Raw genomic sequence first — 18,676 nt, forward strand, 5'->3', positions numbered from 1 at the left:
GTATCTCTCTCTCTCTACTTCAAGGCTCCGCTCTGCAAACAAACAGCACTTCACGTCAAATGCTGCCAGCTTTCTCGCTTGTAAACCTGTGTGCCAACGACCATGACCCTCTTCTTCATAATGCTGTGTCAGTGGAAAATGCAAGAGCACAAAGCGGACAACTCTGAGAAGCACTGTCTGTAAGAGCATTTTGTGTTGGTAAGAGAGATCATTTAGAAAAGGAGAGAGAGAAAGCAGCATTCTCTAGAAAGCAGTATTCTAGACAAGCGACAGCTGGTATCGAAAGTGGTCACATAAGAGGAAAACCCTGCAGTCGTTATACTGTAACTAATTTACACATCACAGCGTACATCACTTTACAGGCTACTCTTTATGGTTGCAGTGTTACCTCTCTGGAGGACAGAAACTAAAAGCAGATTTACAATCTTACAAGCTAATGAAGAGGATAAAGCTACTTCTCTCTCTACTGTTTAATAAATGACATTATGCAGTAAGAGGCTGGTTACCACAGCAGCTGTTCTGTTGTGTGACGTAACAATGGTCGTGCAGTTTGACCTGAGGCACATGGAGGTTGGCTGACTGGCAAAGTAGTGCACTACAGATGTAGGATCTTAATTTGAGCCAGTTTGCTACAGCAGGACAATAATCCTGCATCAACAGGAATTGTCAATTATTACATGGATTTTAATTAATTACATTTTCTGTAAGGGTAAATCAAGTCTGAAGTTTCAAAGTGGAAATGACACATTTCAGAAGCCTTTTAATACCTCAAATATACTACAGGAAAGTTCTCCTGCAACAGGTTGCTCAAATGAAGATCCTACATCATTAAGTAGGGAATATGGTGGCATTTGGGATACGGCCTGGTGGTAGGAGGTAGGGGTACAGCATTGTGTAAGGAATAGGGTGGCATTTTTTAATACGGTCTGGCGGTAGGAGGTAGGGCTACAGCATTGCTCTTCTCCTTCCACTGCCCTGGCCCATTCTTCACTGTTTGTCCAGCTCATGTTCACTGGCCTGTGAGAAAGGATTAGGGTTTCAGCCAATCCATTCCTCTATACAGAACCCTCCTTCAAAAGCATTCCATGCATAACAAAATAGTATGTACTATGTCCCTCTCCTTCCTCTCTATTGCCCCCCTCCATCTCCACCCCCCGCCCCCACACACCAACACATGGGCATGCAAACGAGCCTGAAGTCGTTTTAACAAATGTTCCCCACTAGGTAGGGATCAAAGTGAGAAAGACATGCCCAGCAGCATCATATCCATGCAATGCATTTACTTGACTTTGCTCACAGAGACCAGAGGCGTACAGTATTTTCTTATGTTATGACAAAAAAAATACAATATTGGCTCAGTATGGGACACTAACATACTATAAAGACAAAAGATGCAGTGGTCTCCTGGGTCATTTTTATTTTCCATTTATTGTGCAGTAAAAACACATGATTGATAATGTCATGTCTCTGGTCGTTTCGAGCTGATGACACAGGATGGCACAATGTTTATTATTTTTATCAAAATGGTGTTAAATCGCTATCAGAAAACAACCTATGGCTTAATAGGTATATATATATATATATATAGGGCCATCGTCGACCTAATGGGGGATACAGGCTTCTTAACTGAAACAACTTAAAAAGGGCTTATAAAGATGTAATAAAGGAGTTATAACAACAATATTACGTCATGTTGGTTATTATGGCACCAGGTTCAATCACTGCTTTCTACTAGCTCCCTGCAGGACCCATTTGGATAATGGTATTAAATCCTAAGTTTTTTATTATAATGCTTTACCAGAACTATCATCATAGGCAAATAAAAAAGTAAAACTAAGATGAAATGAATGTATAATTGTGTCTGTGGCATGAGGTATTGTGAAGGAAACAGGAGCTCTATTTAAAAAACTATTTGAATAGAGCAGAAATCATATAACAATAGTTTTTTTTAAAAATCTGATCACATACCAATACAACTATGAAAGAAGGACAATATCAATAATATCATATAATTTTCTATAAGAAAATGTATTTTATTACATGGCAGTATATTGACATTTTAATAAAAATATCTACAAAGTAGCAGCAAACAATTGATAAGAAAAGAAAGCATTGTTTTTATTTTATTTTTAATTTCATTTAGTCGTGAAACTTAGCTGGGAATATTCCTCCATAGCAGCCTGATTTTAAGGAGTGTTCACTTGTTATTTTTCTGTCATTATACAATCAAACGCATTGATTCTGCAGTTTACCCACATACTGTACTTCATGGCCCCCTATAACTCCCCTAGCAACCCCTTAGCAACTTCAGTTATGTCTTCCAGATTCATCCTCCACAGATCTCTAACAATACAAAAAATACATATTTGAATTTGTGCAAAATGATATAAAAGCCTTTTAAATGTTTATTTGATGACAGGGGAAAATTTTAAACATTTTGTTTTTTAATTTGAGCTTTTCCTCAACATTCAGTACACTAAGCCAATGCAATGATTTCATAGTCATATTTTGAGTTTACTTCCACCTCGCATGCCTTTCAAAGTATTGAATGGTTTGACATATTGACATGAAATAGCCTTCTGTCATCATGATCCACACTGGCCTTGAAAATAGAATATTGTGCAATAAATAGTTGTTGTTCATGTAACTATAAATTACAAGCTTCAGATTCAATTCAAGCAGTTAGAAAAGTTCAAATCTGTCATCAACTATCATGAGGAGAACTGATAGAAAGGTGCCTTCTTTTGAGGATGGCACCGCCATCTTTCACTGTGTCTTTACTATTAAGAAAGCTTGGGTCCAGGTACTACAGCTGGATAAATAGATTAGACTTCCCCAAAACATCCTACTATGTCCTGCCTTTCCCACATAACACCACATTTAGACATCCCTGAGGCAGGTCTGTCGTTGTTCCCAAACCATTCCATTCTTCTCAAAAAATAGTCAGTAAAGAGTTATTGACCCAAAGTGCGTTTCTGATGGAATGTTTTTAGAAAGTAAGACAGAGTAACACTTCTATAAAGACTGTGGACTATGTTAGCTTACAGAGAGAGAGCATACAGGACAGCTAGCTAATCATTCTGTGGCAGAATGTAATGCTGCAAGTATTCAGTACAATAGAATGTAGGCTTCTTCCTGACGACATTCTGAAGTAACTGTACCGTACTGGCTAGCTTGCTGTCTTCCGAAGGCAGTGTGTCAGCAGATATGACAGAGGTAATCCACAGTCCTCTGATAATTGAAAAAAAGTATGCTAAACAAAATTACATTGTATATGGTTACATTCTCCATTTAAAAATAACAGGAGGTTAGAAGACTCGATTTTCTAAACAATATCTCAAAGTTGGTTTCAACGTTGAGGCAAGCATGGACATACCAAACAAACCAGGCACAGCAGAACCTCTGTTCCTTTAGAAGTGGGTTTAATTAACACACTTTAAAACGCCTATGTCATCAAACAACTTCAAACTAGCTTTTTATGTGAGGAATTGCAGGTGTTTGGTTCTCAATCTGTTGAACAAAAAGAAGACCTAGTTCATTATTCTATAGTTTGTCTATGTTGCACATACAGCACTACATCTCATTTTCTTCTCTTATTCAAGCTTGTTTTGGAACCACGCCCAATTGATGCTGCCTTAAACCAGTGAAGGGACAGAGAGCAATGTAGGAAGACCTGGCTGATCCCTTACAACACATGTTGGGAGCCAGACAAGACGTTCAGGCCAGGCCAGACCAGTCCCTGTGCTATGAGCAGGTATGTAAGTAGGTGAGAGCACAGTCAGCGGGGAGCGGTGCTGCTGAGACAGTGTCAATCAGCGCATCCTCTTCTCTCCCCGAAGCCCTCTCCTCCATCTATGGCCTCTCCTTGGAGTGCACCAGACAACACTGTCCCACTCAGATGTTCACATCTCTCACGTCCGTAGGCGTGCACGAGAGGTCCACCTCCTCATCGATGCTCTTGGTGTCCGTGGAAACAGTGTGTTGCTGTGCCTGACGGAGACTGGTCTCCAATAAGGACTCGATCTGTTCCTGACACGCCCGTAGACAGTCCTGCAGAGGGAGACACATCGTTAGTGATGAGATATGAACTAGCGTTAGATGGTCTCTCAGTAATGAGCGCCACTTACAGTCAGGGGCATTTGACTAACAGGTGGCCTTTTGGTCTGCCTTCTAACAACAATGTTCAATCAATCTGAACAATACAGATGCAGGATCTTAATTTGAGCACTCTTCTGTTGATGAGAATTTCCCCGCACTGCAGGTAATGCAAACTTGTAGTGTATTCAAGGTTTAAAAAGGCTTCTAAAGTTTGTAATATCCACTTTCAAATTTCAGACTTGATTTGCCTATAATGTCAAATGTATCAACCCCTATAAAAAATATCCATGAATTATAATCCACAAAATAATTCACATTTCCTGTTGCTGACGTATTTTCATGCTGTAGCAAACTGTCTCAAATTAAGATCCTACATCTGTATACATTATTAGAATGGTATGACAATGGTACCAATGACCACGGCTAAGGAGTCGTGGCAGCACACATAGAACCACAAGGGCAGAGTGGTACTCTACTGGGAAGGGCTGTGACTATGTGAGGATTAGGAGGAAGACAATACATCCAGAACGACTGGAAACCCAATCTGCTAGCACCCATTTATGGCCCCAAAACAATAGGAGCTAAAGCAATTCACTGGGCCAAGGATAAGAGGGCCAGACCCTCAGTCAGGTGGGGGAAGGAGAGCCCCAGGGATCTCATTCTAATGATTACGGTTCTTATTACCTGGATCAAAGAGGCCTGTGGAAACTAGAGCCAGACCAGTGGAGGAAGGATTCAGAAGTTATTCTATTGCTAACAATACTAAGTTATTAACCTAAAAGAGAGGATGGCTTAAAAGTGTTTTTATTTAAAAAAAAGTAATTTGTGACATTCCTCTGAAATAATGAGAGATTCTGTATTGAATTATGAAATGAGGACTGTGTCCTGTGTTCGTTATGTGAACATGCACAACAGACTTCTAGAAAAAAAGTACATGCTCAAAAGTGCATTTAATCATGGTGCCTCCTCTACTTTAATTTGACTTAGATGTTTTCCTCCTTTCCTTTTGGAACGCCACAAGAGTTAGGCCCCTGTACCAATGACCATGGGAACAATGAGCGAGAACGTTTTCACACTGTTGTTGTGTAGCTGACTTCACTCGCCTCTCATTTCCTAGCCCCTTTCAGAGACAGGGTTTATGGCATGGCTACCTGCTGCTCCACATCCGTCTCTCAGATCTCTCTCTCTCTCCTCTCTGGTTCTACTGTCATCCCCTCTCCCCCACAAGTTACCACATAGTGGAAGCAATGAGATCAATAAATGGAACCTGTGGAAGATACATCTCAAACTGACTAAAGAGTCGGGGATAGATAAAGTATGAAAAGCTGTGCATAATTATGATATATTTGTTATATTAGGAGCTCTTCGGAGCTATATGTTCAAGTTCAATGTTTTTGCATGAGACTGGGTTGTCCTCGTGTACCGGGTCACTTCTGATGACTTTCGACAGGAAGTAAGTCAGTTGCTGGGATGACATTGCATCGTCCATCTTCAGATGCAGCCCCTGCACAGCAGCCGCCACACTGCCCGCTGCGATCATTGACGGAGGGTTGGCAATGAATTTGACATCTGGTGGAGAGAGAGAGAGAGAGAGAGAGAGAGAGAGAGAGAGAGAGAGAGAGAGAGAGAGAGAGAGAGAGAGGAAGGAAGAGAGGCAAAAGGTCAAATTCCTGAAGCAAGGCATTTGATCCACAAACAATTCAATAATGACCTTGTTCACTGGCTGCAACGAGGCAGCTCAGGTCATTGACTATCTATAGGGAGCAGGCAACACAGGGTGAGACAACAAGACACAGATTACAAATGTCAATGGTCCATTCTAACTATCCACATCTTCTCCATCCACCACCCTGGCAGTGAAGGGTGAAGAGGAGGTGTGGGGGAGGAAGAAGAGGTGACGGGGATGGGGGAGGAGGGAGATGGGGCAGTTTAATGTGACACAACCAGATAATGGCAAGGCAGAGAGGAGAGAGACCGTGCGTCCAGCAGAATCAGAACAGAGGCATTCTAAAGTTCTAGTGACATCATGCTGATATGTGGCAGGATGCCCTGCCTGGTACTGATGAACTTTGCTGTAGGTCCCAGACCTTATTACACCCCTGCAGCCATCATCCCTCCTCCTCTCTCCAGACCCCTCTCTCTATCCTCCCCTTCCAGCGCCCTCTCTCTATGCCCCTATCTCTGTATTCCTCTCTCCAGACCCCTCTCTCTATCCTCCCCTTCCAGCCCCCTCTCTTTGTCCTCCTTTCTCCAGCCCACTCTATCTATCATCCTCTCTCTGTCCACTTAGAGAGTAAATTGGCATGCATACAGCACATTAGGTAAGATTAAAGAGCAGATAAAACATGTAATTTAAAAAAGTGGGAAACCTATTGCACTTGTTGGAATAATGATGTTGGTGATTAATGATTTATTCAGCCCAAGAGCTGCTTAATAATCACACGCAGAGAAAGAAAGAGACATTCACCTCTAAACCCCCTCCACCTCTAGTCCAAACCCCCTCTACTCCTCCTCCTGCACCTCCAGCCAAAACCCCCTCTATTCCCTCTACCTCGAGCCCAAACCCCCTCTACCCACTCCACCTCCAGCCCCAACGCCTCTAACCCTCCAACTCTAGCCCAAACCCCCTCTATCCCTCCAGCCAAAACCTCCTCTACTCCCTCCACCGCCAGCCCAAACCCAATCTACCCCTTCTAGCCAAAACACACTCTACCCCTCCAACCCAAATGCCCTCTACCCCTCCACATCTAGCCCAAAACACCTCTACCCCCTCCAGCCCAAACCCCATCTACCCCTCCTCCACCTCCATCCAACCCCCTTTTACCCCATCCAGCCCAAAACCCCTCTACCCCCAGTCCAAACTCCCTTTACCCTCTCCACCTCCAGCCCAAACCCCCTCTACCCCAAGCCCAACCCCCCTCTACCCACTCCACCTCCAGCCCAAACCCCCTTTAGCCCCAGCCCAATCCCCATCTACCCCTCCTCCTCCACCTCCAGCCCAAACCCCCTCTACCTCTAGCCCAAACTCCCTCTAACCCCGACCTCCAGCCCAGACACCCTCTACCCCCTTTCACCTCCGGCCCAAACCCCCTCTACCTCTAGCCCAAACCCCCTCTAACCCCAACCTCCAGCCCAGACACCCTCTACCCCCTCCACCTCCAGCCTAAACCCCCTCTACCTCTGGTCCAAAACCCCTCTAACCCCGACCTCCAGCCCAGACACCCTCTACCCCCTCCACCTCCAGCCTAAACCCCCTCTACCTCTGGTCCAAAACCCCTCTAACCCAACCTCCAGCCCAGACACCCTCTACCCCCTCCACCTCCAGCCTAAACCCCCTCTACCTCTGGTCCAAAACCCCTCCACCCCAAACTGCCTCTACCCCCTCCACCTCCCGCCCAAACCCTCTCTACCCCCCTAACCTCCAGCCCAAACTACCTCTACCCCTCCACCTCCAGCTCAAACCCTCTCTACCCCCTCCAGCTCAAACCCCCTCCAGCCAAACCCCCTTTCTCTCCTCTTCTCCACAGCCTCACAATGCAATAAATCACCCTTCAACTAGCTCTGCTGGTACCCCGCTCTGGAAAGATCACGTCTCACTTCCTATTTAAGTGGTTAGAGAGACAATGCATCTACTCCAGGCAGCGGTGCTCACACACACACACACACACACACACACAGAGGGGCTCCTCGGGCGGGGCACATTGTGTGAAACAACAGGTCTAATCACCAGGCGCAGACCATTAATTTGACCATATTAATTAGGAGGCCTCACAGTCTAGGAGACAAGCCCCCTTTAAACCCACCAACCCATGCAAAGAGTATGGGGCATCACTGTGACTGAGCTCCCATTACAAGAGCCTGCACCACAAAGAGTTTAGAGACAAGGGTTGAGGTAGAGAGCTGTCAGATGAATTGAACTTGACACAGGCATAAAGGCAAGCCAGAGAGACATTATCTGGGCCAATATCCTCACTAGATCTACCCAATCATATCTTCACTAGATCTAACCAATCATATCCTCACTAAATCTACCCAATCATATATCCTCACTAAATCTACCCAATCATATCCTCACCAATCATAGGCTCCCCTTAAAGAGAAAGGAACTAAATTCATGAAAGACTTTAGATTAAATGTAGGAATGCCAGCCAGTAAGCCCTTAAGGAACTATATAAACAAGAGACTCCACAGTCTCAGAAAAAAGGAGACATAAAAAGGGGATCATCTCTTCTATGGTGGCAAGATGAAGGAAGTACAGTAAATACATTTCACAGGGGTGTATTTCACAGAGGTATTTCACAGAGGTATTTCACAGGGGTGTGTCAAAGCCTATCGAAACACCTTTGACAACAACAATTTGGCAGCAGTTCAAAACGACAATGAACAAGAATATAAACACAACAGGTAAAGTGTTGGTCCCATGTTTCATGAGCTGAAATAAAAGTTCCCAGAAATGTTCCATACTCACAAAAACCTTATTTCTCTCAAATGTTGTGCACAAATTTGTTTACATCCCTGTTAGTGAGCATTTCTCCTTTGCCAAGATAATCCATCCACCTGACAGGTGTGGCATATCAAGAAGCTGATTAAACAGCATTAACATTACACAGGTGCACCTTGGGCTGGGGGCCACTCTAAAATGTGCACTTTTGTCACACAACACAATGCCACAGATGTCTTTTTGCAGGAGCATGCAATTGGCAGGACTGTCCACCAGAGCTGTTGCCAGAGATTTGAATGTTCATTTCTCTACCATAAGCCGCCTCCACGTTGTTAAAGAGAATTTGGCAGTACGTCCAACTGACCTCACAACTGCATACTACGTGTATGGCGTTGTGTGGGCAAGCGGTTTGCTGATGTCAACGTTATGAACAGAGTGCCCCATCATGGCAATGGGGTTATGGTATGGGCAGGCATAAATTACGGACAACGAATACAATTGCATTTGATCAATGGCAATTTGAATGTACAGAGATACTGTGAAGAGATCCTGAGGCCCATTGCAGTGTCATTCATCTGCCGCCATCACCTCATGTTTCAGCATGATAATGCACAGACCCATGTCGCAAGGACCTGTACACAATTCCTGGAAGCTGAAAATGTTCCTGTGGCCTGCATACTGACCAGTCATGTCTTCCATTGAGCATGTTTGGGATGCTCTGGATGGACGTGTGCGACAGCGTGTTCCAGTTCCGGCCAATATGGAGCAACTTCGCACAGCCATTGAAGAGGAGTGGGACAACATTCCACAGGCCACAATTAACAGCCTGATCAACTCTATGTGAAGATGTGTCGTGCTGCATGAGGCAAATGGTGGTCACACCAGATACTGACTGGTTTTCTGGTCCATGCCTTACTTTTTCATATGTATCTTTGACCAATAGATGCACATCTGTATTCCCAGTCTTGTGAAATCCATAGATTAGGGCCCAATTAATGTATTTCCTTATATGAAATGTAACTTAGTAAAATATTTCAAATTGTTGCATGTTGCACTTATATTTTGTTCAGAATAGTTCAATCCCGTCCTTAGAAGTATTACTCATCATAAATAGCACGTACAGGATATTCAACATGCTTTCACACTCTCTTGTCTTCCACTCCCTACCCCCACCACCTCCAGCCCAAACCCCCTCTACCCCTCCACCTCCAGCTCAAACCCCCTCTACCCCCACCACCTCTAGCCCAAACCCCCTCTACCCCTCCACCTCCAGCCCAAACCCCCTTAATCCCCCTCCAGCCCAAACCACCTTCAGGACCATTCATTCAATCTCATAAATTAAGCAGTAACTTCAAACAGCACCTTGAGTTTTCCCCTGACTTACCACAGGGCAAAATAGTTTCCTCTAGCACAAATCCACTTTTGTTGAGGGAAGGAGGAGGTACAGGTTTGAAACCTACAGAGCAGGTATTCTCCTCAGTATCATCTTGGTTAAAAATCTGCCTGCAATTGGAGAGCAGTCTTCCATTGTGCAGGCCTAAGACAGAGCTTAAAGGATTTCTACACGGTGGAAAATGGACGGTGCAACAGCAGCTATGTCTAAGTATCTCCCTGAAGTATTTGCCCTACTGATCAGACATAAGGAGAAGACAATATATATGTAACTCACAGCTTTCACTATGGGATTGATCACGCCATTGACAAATATCAATATAACTTCTTACCTTAAAAACCCATATTTAGTACCACACAGACAGTATATCTATAACCCAGCTGGATATGTAGGCCTACAACAGCCCTCTAAATCAGTAGCACTAAATAACAACAGCAAGAGCAGTCAGCAGTATACAGATGTAGGATCTTAATTTGACAAAGTTTTCTACAGCAGGAAAGTTTTCTACAGTCACAGGAAATCTGAATTATTATGTGGATTATAATTAATGGATGTTTTTGTAAGGAAAAATCAATGCTGAAATGTATAAATGGAAATTACAAACTTCAGAAGCCTTTAAAACCTCAAATACACTACAGGTTTTAAATGTCCTGCATTGCAGGAAGGTTCTCCTGCAACAGGGTGATCAAATTAAGGTCCTACATCTGTAACAAGACATGCAGGTGGTGGTGGAGCTCCCGTTATGCATACCTGTAGCACAGAGGGCCACAAAGGTCTGGGCATGCTTGCGCAGGATTTGCTCGGTGTCCTGATGGATGGGTAGTTTGGAGAGGAAATGGTCTATGAAATCGTGCGGAGTCACTGAGGCTAGATCCCATTTCAGTTTGTTCAATACTAGTAGTTCCATTTGCTGTAGGAGAGAGAGAGAGAGAGAGAGAGAGGGAGAGAGAGAGAGAGAGAGAGAGAGAGAGAGAGAAAAAAAAACCTGTAGTAGGACAATGTGCAAGGGTTCAAGACACCAACACACCACTAGAGGGGGTATGCACCACACAGGCCTACACTCTGCCACTGTGCCAATGACTTATCATTACAATCATTGATACAGTATGTTATGGGAATTAGGTTTGAGAATTTAATTCAGAATTTGAGTTGTTTTCTCATTTTAAATGATTGATCTCCCAAACTTAACCACGGCTATATGGACTATAATGAACACATCAATTATAGTTATGATTATAGGCATACACTATGCTATATTATACAAAAGCTCGTTAACAGAATCTACATTGGTTACAACTAATGAGAACATAATGAGGAAGTCAAATTACCAGCAAATCGATTGGTCGGATGGAATTGTCAGTGTATATGCACAACTTCTCTGCGGTTAGAGGAATGGTCTCCTTCATTTTAGACGCCAGAAACATGCAGGTAGCTCCCAATAATTGTAGTCGGGTCTTCTTTGTCGGTTCAACAGACAAATATCGGTCCAAAAAATTCATAGCGAGGGGAAAAACCTCCTCTTCGCATTTCTGTTCCTCACACACCTGTGATCAAAAACCAAAGGAAAGATGTGTTACATATCCTGCCTATACCTGTATATACTACAAAGTAGTGGTGGGCACCAATATTGATAATTCAAAATTATATCAATATAATTTGATATCGATATGAGCAAGGCATATCATGATATTGGTTTATTCTCCCTGTTAACCTACACTGTTGTGTAAAAAAAAGAAAAGCATACATGACTGTTCCTGCATGCAAAAAAAAGCTTCGGATTTAAGCATACAACTGTTGGCATCAGGGATCCCCTTGTTTTCAAAATGGTTGGGTAGCTTTAGGCCACCAGAACGTTTACCCCCAGAGCCAATGGGCAATCCGAAAGCAGTTGTATGAACTGTTCTTTCTACAAACCGATATGATATCAATATCAAATCGAAAAATGCAGAGATTTTACATATCGATGACCATCACTACTACAAAGTCATCAACAAACAATGACACGAGTCATACATGCATATAAGTGCATATTATGTGACCGTAAATGCAGATGTTAGACCTTTTGGATTTTAATCTACAACATTCTGACATACATTTTATTTCACTCGTGGACACAACGGTGGCCTCAAGGCAAGCACATGGCGTAGAAAGCAATTGCAGTTCGTCATATTTTCAAAAAATATTTTTTTATATTTTTAAATTGTTTTAGCATGTAACAATTGAATGTAAACAGTCCAAGACGTATACTTCATCGGACAGAAGTGTCTTATTCCGAATAGGTAAAATAATACTGGTTCAAAAATAACTTTTTTGTAAGCCACTAAATTGGACAAGGACCATGCGCCCACATCTCATTACAGCATGCAACTTTAGAAATTAATAAAAAAGTATATTCGTCCACATCACGAGAACATTTTTATCATGTAAATTTGAAGCAATGTCTCTTCTTTCATTATATGACACTTTCATTGCATTGTCTCAAAAGGGATCGAAGCTATTAACCATATTTAGACTAGATTCGACCTTTACAACTCCCACATCCACGTTGATGGTTCAGTTGGAAATTTGCTTTATCAATTTGTAACTTAACAATATAAACATAGCTCCAAATGCATATGAGTTCAATTAGCCTACTATATCAAAAACATCAGTGACAAAATTATAACATTTTTAAACACACAAAAGTGCTATAAACCACAAGAAAACAAAGATGGCGCATTTTGGCACTTGTGACTGCATACGTGTACATTGACTTTAATTTAGAGAATTATGAAACTAAATTGTTCGTTCCCTTGAATACATAATATAAGGGAATATTTGACGTCATTTGCAGCATGTATCTGGTAAAATGAGGCTCAATGAGTCTCACAGACAACCTCTCAATGTAGTCCAAATTATAAACTGGGTGAATAACTAGGTCTAATGTAATAAACACATTTTAAAGGTAGGCCTATAGAAAATGTTGACCAACACAGGACAAGTAATCTTCATAGACGCATGTTAGTAGCGTATGTTGCCTATTATTATTCCAAAGGGCATATAGGCTAGATCTATATGTTTCAGTGAATGGAATGTTGTGTATCTGTTAGAAAGTGTTTCTTGAACAAACCTCCAGCATCCATGTAGAAACAATTCTCCTCATGCAAGGTACAATCTCTTTCTGTACACATTTGAAGTAGTTCGTTGCTGGAAGATAACTGTCTTCGGCTTTTAGCATGGTCTGCAAAACTCTATCGTTGAGCAGGTTCGAGTCTTGGTAAGCTCTCCTGATGGTCTCCACTTCACAGCACAGCAACTGACGTTCCATTCCTTCGGCTTCGGCAGTCGCTCGAGCAATGAGAGAGACAGAGAGAGACTGATAGAGAAACTGATTGATTGCTTCCCCTAAAAGTACCTTGGATGTTGCTCTGCTCTGTCTGCTGCGACTGCTGTGTCGAAGCTCTCAGGAGGCGACCCAGCTCTGCTCTCCTCAATAAACTCCCCTCCCCTCCGCGCACTTTGTCAGTGACGTGCCTGTTGTTATTAGAGAGCAGATTATAGGAAGGCGGCGTCCACCGTGAGAGACAGTCAGAGAGAGAGCGAGAGAGAATTCGACATACCAATTAGGATCTGGCTAAAAAATATTTGAATCAGTTAAAGAACTCATTGCCCTTTATGGTTGTGAGGTTTGGGGTCTGCTCACTAACCAATAATTCACAAAATGGGACAAACACCAAATTGAGACTGCAGAATTCTGCAAAAATATCCTCCGTGTATAATGTAAAACACCAAATAATGCATGCAAAACAGAATTAGGCCGATACCCGCTAATTATAAAAATCCAGAAAAGAGCCATTAAATTCTACAACCATCTGAAAGGAAGCGATTCCAAAACCCCCCATAACAAAGCTATAGCCTACTGTACAGAGAGATTATCCTGGAGAAGAGCCCCCTAAGCAAGCTGGTCCTGGGGCACTGTTCACAAACACAAACAGAACCCACAGAACCCACAGAGGACACCAACCAAATCCAGAGAAAACAAAAAGATAATTACTTGACACATTATAAATAATTGCCAGAAAAACAGAGCAAACTAGAATGCTGTGTGGCCCTAAACAGAGAGTACACAGTGGCAGAATACCTGACCATTGTGACCGACACCTCAATTAAGGAAATATTTGACTATGTACAGACTGAGTGAGCATAGACGTGCTATTGAGAAAGGCAGACCTGGCTCTCAAGAGAAGACAGGCTATGTGCACACTGCCCACAAAATGAGGTGGAAACTGAGCAGCAATTCCTAACCTCCTGCCAAATGTATGACCATATTAGAGACACACATTTCCCTCAGATTACACAGACCCACAAAGAATTCGAAAACAAATCCAATTTTGATAAACTCCCACATCTATTGGGTGAAATACCACAGTGTGCCATCACAGCAGCAAGAAAAGAGCAACCAAGGAAGAACAAACACCATTGGAAATACAACCTATATTTATTTTCCCTTTTGTACTTGAACTATTTGCACATCTTTATATAGACATACTATGACATTTGAAATGTCTTTATTCTTTTGGAACATTTGTGAGTGTAATGTTTATAATCTATTTCACTTGCTTTGGCAATGTTAACATATGTTTATCATGCCAATAAAGCCCTTTGAATTGACAATTGAGACAGACGGCAGGAGAGAGACCCCCAAAAAAGAAGCCGCCTTAGAGAAGAGAGCTAGTTTTAGAACGCGTGAGCTCAGTGCTTTCCCATCGCAGCCAGAACATTGCGTGGGCTATTGGAAGTGGGAGGTCTCAGGTCCGATCTGGAGGCAGTAGGTTCAGCAAGGGTATGATTGCAGCTACTGAGGGGTACCAAAAGGGGAAGTAGAGATGTTCGGTGGCAGGAGGACTTGGTTCAGTCACTTTGACATTATGGGGTATTGTGTGTAGATTGGTGAGAAATCTATTTAACTATTTAATCAATTTTGATATCAGACTGTAACACAACAAAATGTGGAATAAGTCGAGGGGTATGAATACTTGCTGAAGCAACTGTCTTTTGGGTTCGGATGGGGTACGACAGTTGAACTAAGCTTATGAGGCATTTATAAATCATATTCTTCAAGAATCAATGGGTATTTACTATATAATGAATCTTTAAATCCCAAAATGGATTTAACAACTAAGGATTCTAGCTTTATAAGCATGTTTTAGTAAATACTGCTCTGACTACTCTAGCAACTTGTTCACAATAGGCCTATGGGCTACACTACTTGTAACTAGGATTTGAGTGAATCTGAAAAGGGTAGCTGGGTTTAGCTTTCTAGGCTTTACGTCCAATGATATAGACATTACAGTTCCACCAATTCAAACTTGCAGCACTCATGGATTTTAGTTGCTATGAAGGGTCGTTGCTTGAGTATAGTAGCAGCACGGAACATTCCAATCATTCCTCTCTCAGCTCTGCACAAGCCGTAAAACTCATATGAGAACCGCATAAATAATATCTAATAAATAGACAAATTGCCCCAATTTGCTATAATCCTGCAGCAACAGGAAATGTGAATTATTATGTGGATTATAATTGATGGACATTTTTGTAGGGGTTGATACATTTTTCGTAAGGGAAAATCGAGCCTGAAATTTCAAAGTGTAAATTACAAACTTCAGAAGCCTGTTTAAACCTCAAATACACTAAAATATTTCAATGTTCTCCTGCAACAGGGCGATCAAATTAAGTTCCAACATCTGTGGGCTAAATGGCAATAATCAGGACTTAACAAACTAAATAAAATAAAATGTGTTTTCCCTTTTAGTATGATAATTACAGTAAAAAAAATCATTTTTAGTCTGCGATTACTGTAAAACAATCCCTTTCAGTCTGCGAATTACTGTAAAACGACCCCTTTCAGTCTGAGAATTACTGTTAAACAATCCCTTTCAGTCTGCAAATTACTGTAAAACAATCTCTTTCAGTCTGAGAATTACTGTAAAACAATCCATTTCAGTCTGCGAATTACTGTAAAACAATCCTTTTCAGTCTGAGAATTACTGTTAAACAATCCATTTTAGTCTTAGAATTATTGTAAAACAATCCAGAGTTCACTTCCCACACAGCACTTTGTGTTCTCACATCATGTATTGTGAATACAGAACAAACCATAGAGTATTCATACTAATATATTGTAAAAAATAAATATGTCCTTACAGTGTAACATGTCTGTGTGGTATAAGACGAAAGGGAAAACGCACGCACGCACGCACGCACGCACGCACGCACGCACACACACACACACACACACACACACACACACACACACACACACACCTCTTATATAATTGTCCTCTGCTAAGCTTGCATCAGGGGTAGACAGAGGGATTCATTCCTCCCGTTGGTCTGATCAGGCGAATAATACAATAGAAAGAGTAATACTGTATACTTCACTTATTTCACAGTAACTTTCTGGTCCATTGCCACGTATGAGCAAGAGAGGAGGTATGTGAGTGTGTGCCAAAGCCTGGCCCAGCCCTGTGTAGGACGGCTCCACTTCAGTTCCAGGAGAACAGAGTGGGAGAGGTGGAGGTGATGGGAAGGCGAGGGCAGTTTAGTTTTCCCACGGCCCTCTGCTCTCTTCCTCTGTGACATACACCTGTAGGTGTGCTTGAGGAATAGCTACTCATTAGCTGCCAGTGGGGCTGGCTCTTTTTAGTTGCCATGGATTATCAAAACAAACTAATTCATGGATGAATGAATGAAGGAGAGAGGTAAAGGTTGCCATTCATGATAAGCAACAATCCCTCTCCCTTTTTACCCACACTGACTGTGAGCCACACCTACTGTAGCTTTACAGTTGTGTCAGCAATCTATTTGACATGTCAATTTGACATTGTAGATACAAATGGCAAAATATTTTACTAAAGTTAATCAAAAGAAGAATTAAGGTCAAGTAACAACGAGCATACATACCGGCGTCAGCTAGCCTGCCGGTTAGAGAGGTGAGCCGACAACCAGGGGGTTGCCAGTTTGAATCCTGGGTCGGACAAAAGCAATCTGCCAGAAGTGAGCTGGCAAATTCTAGATGCCATTGACTGACATTGTGCTCTTGAGCAAGCCCCTTTCCAACAACCTGTATGTGTGTCTTTTGGAGGGGTTAAAAGTTGAAGTCAAATTTCAGTTGGACATTGTGTAAAATTGACCAATAAAGTTATCTTAGTCACAACATACTGTATACAATAGATGACAGAACATCAGCTGATATGATTTCCCCTGAGAGAAGAACTTCTGTTTCAACAAATCCCCTTTGGTCTAAATCTTGAGCCACACCTCAGATCTCCTTGTGAATATAAATTCCAGCTCCTTGGAGAATTCTGAACTTTGACAACCCCATAAATCAGGCAACATAATGGAAAACGAATTACATAGGGAGTGGTAAGAGTACCATGTAACCGTAATACAAGATGAATGTCTTCTGACCACAACACTGTGACCCCATAGCTGTAAATCAACTATACTTGAAGCGATTCAAAACCCAATGAATCTAGAACTCAAAGGAGGGAGTTTGATTGGTTCTCATAACCTGCGTTAAAGGTTCCAAATGAAAGAACTTGTCAGAAAGGGAGTTTCATTGGCCGCCACAAGCAACAAAGGCAATGATGTTTTGATATTAGGATTTTTTTTTGTATGGCCTGGATCATCTAGTTGGGGTCAAGGTTATTTTGGTCCTGTCCTGAGTGTGGTTCTTGCTTAATGGACCAATAGGTCTTCAACTGAATCTTTGTCTTAGCCTGGTCTTAATGTTATCAGTGTTTACCTTGTTATTTATTGCTTGTCTTGTTACCGTCAGCCATACCAATACCCTGGAGTTGTTACCGTTAGCCATATCAATACCCTGGAGTTGTTACCGTTAACCATATCAATACCCTGGAGTTGTTACCGTTAGCCATATCAATACCCTGGAGTTGTTACCGTTAGCCATATCAATACCCTGGAGTTGTTACCGTTAGCCATATCAATACCCTGGAGTTGTTACCGTTAGCCATATCAATACCCTGGAGTTGTTACCGTTAGCCATACCAATACCCTGGAGTTGTTACCATTAGCCATATCAATACCCTGGAGTTGTTACCGTTAGCCATATCAATACCCTGGAGTAATAGCAACCATTAGCAATAATTAGGACAGAGAGGATTCCCTATCAGTGCTTTTACATGAGGGCCTCTCTCCACACAGACCCCAGCGCAGTGCTGCTTCAAATCAAATGTTATTTGTCACACGCGCCGAATACAACAGACCTTACCGTGAAACGCTTACTTACAAGCCCTTAACCTACAATGCAGTTCAAGAAATACAGTTAATAAAATATTTACAAAATATTCTAAAGTTTAAAAAATCTAAGCAATCAATAGGTAACACAAGAAATGTATATAACAATAACGAGGCTATACTGTATACATGGGGTACCGGTACCAAGTCAATGTGCGGGGGTACAGGTTAATCGCTTGTTGACGTTATTTGGTTTGATTAAGTCAAGCCTCAGTGACTTGATTACCCAGTGAGGTTATGCCATGGCCTATGGGAGAGAGGTTTTGAACATACCATTATGGCTGCTATAATATTCAATTGATCTCTATGGCTACATTTTCTCTCTCGCACTCTGTCTCTCTGTGTATGAAGTATGCATCCCAAATGGCACCCTATTCCCTTCATACTACACTAAAGGGGCCCATAGGGCTTTTGTCAAAAGTAGTGCACAATATATAAGAAATGGA

At 42.1% G+C, this 18,676-nt stretch overlaps 1 protein-coding gene across 1 annotated transcript; it reads right to left on the minus strand.

Annotated features, from left to right (window-relative positions):
- Positions 1-1,943: 1,943 nt before the first annotated feature.
- On the minus strand, positions 1,944-13,426 carry LOC139375403 (G1/S-specific cyclin-D1-like). Its single transcript, XM_071117162.1, has 5 exons — positions 13,042-13,426; positions 11,261-11,476; positions 10,683-10,842; positions 5,522-5,667; positions 1,944-4,050 (listed from the first exon to the last, which is right to left on the minus strand). Exons 1-5 carry the CDS (start codon positions 13,237-13,239, stop codon positions 3,895-3,897), a joined length of 876 nt encoding a protein of 291 aa, XP_070973263.1. The 5' UTR covers positions 13,240-13,426; the 3' UTR covers positions 1,944-3,894.
- Between the last annotated feature and the right edge of the window lie 5,250 nt (positions 13,427-18,676).

The sequence above is a fragment of the Oncorhynchus clarkii genome, chromosome 2, assembly GCF_045791955.1.
Source record: "Oncorhynchus clarkii lewisi isolate Uvic-CL-2024 chromosome 2, UVic_Ocla_1.0, whole genome shotgun sequence".
NCBI classification, from domain to species: Eukaryota; Metazoa; Chordata; class Actinopteri; order Salmoniformes; family Salmonidae; genus Oncorhynchus; species Oncorhynchus clarkii.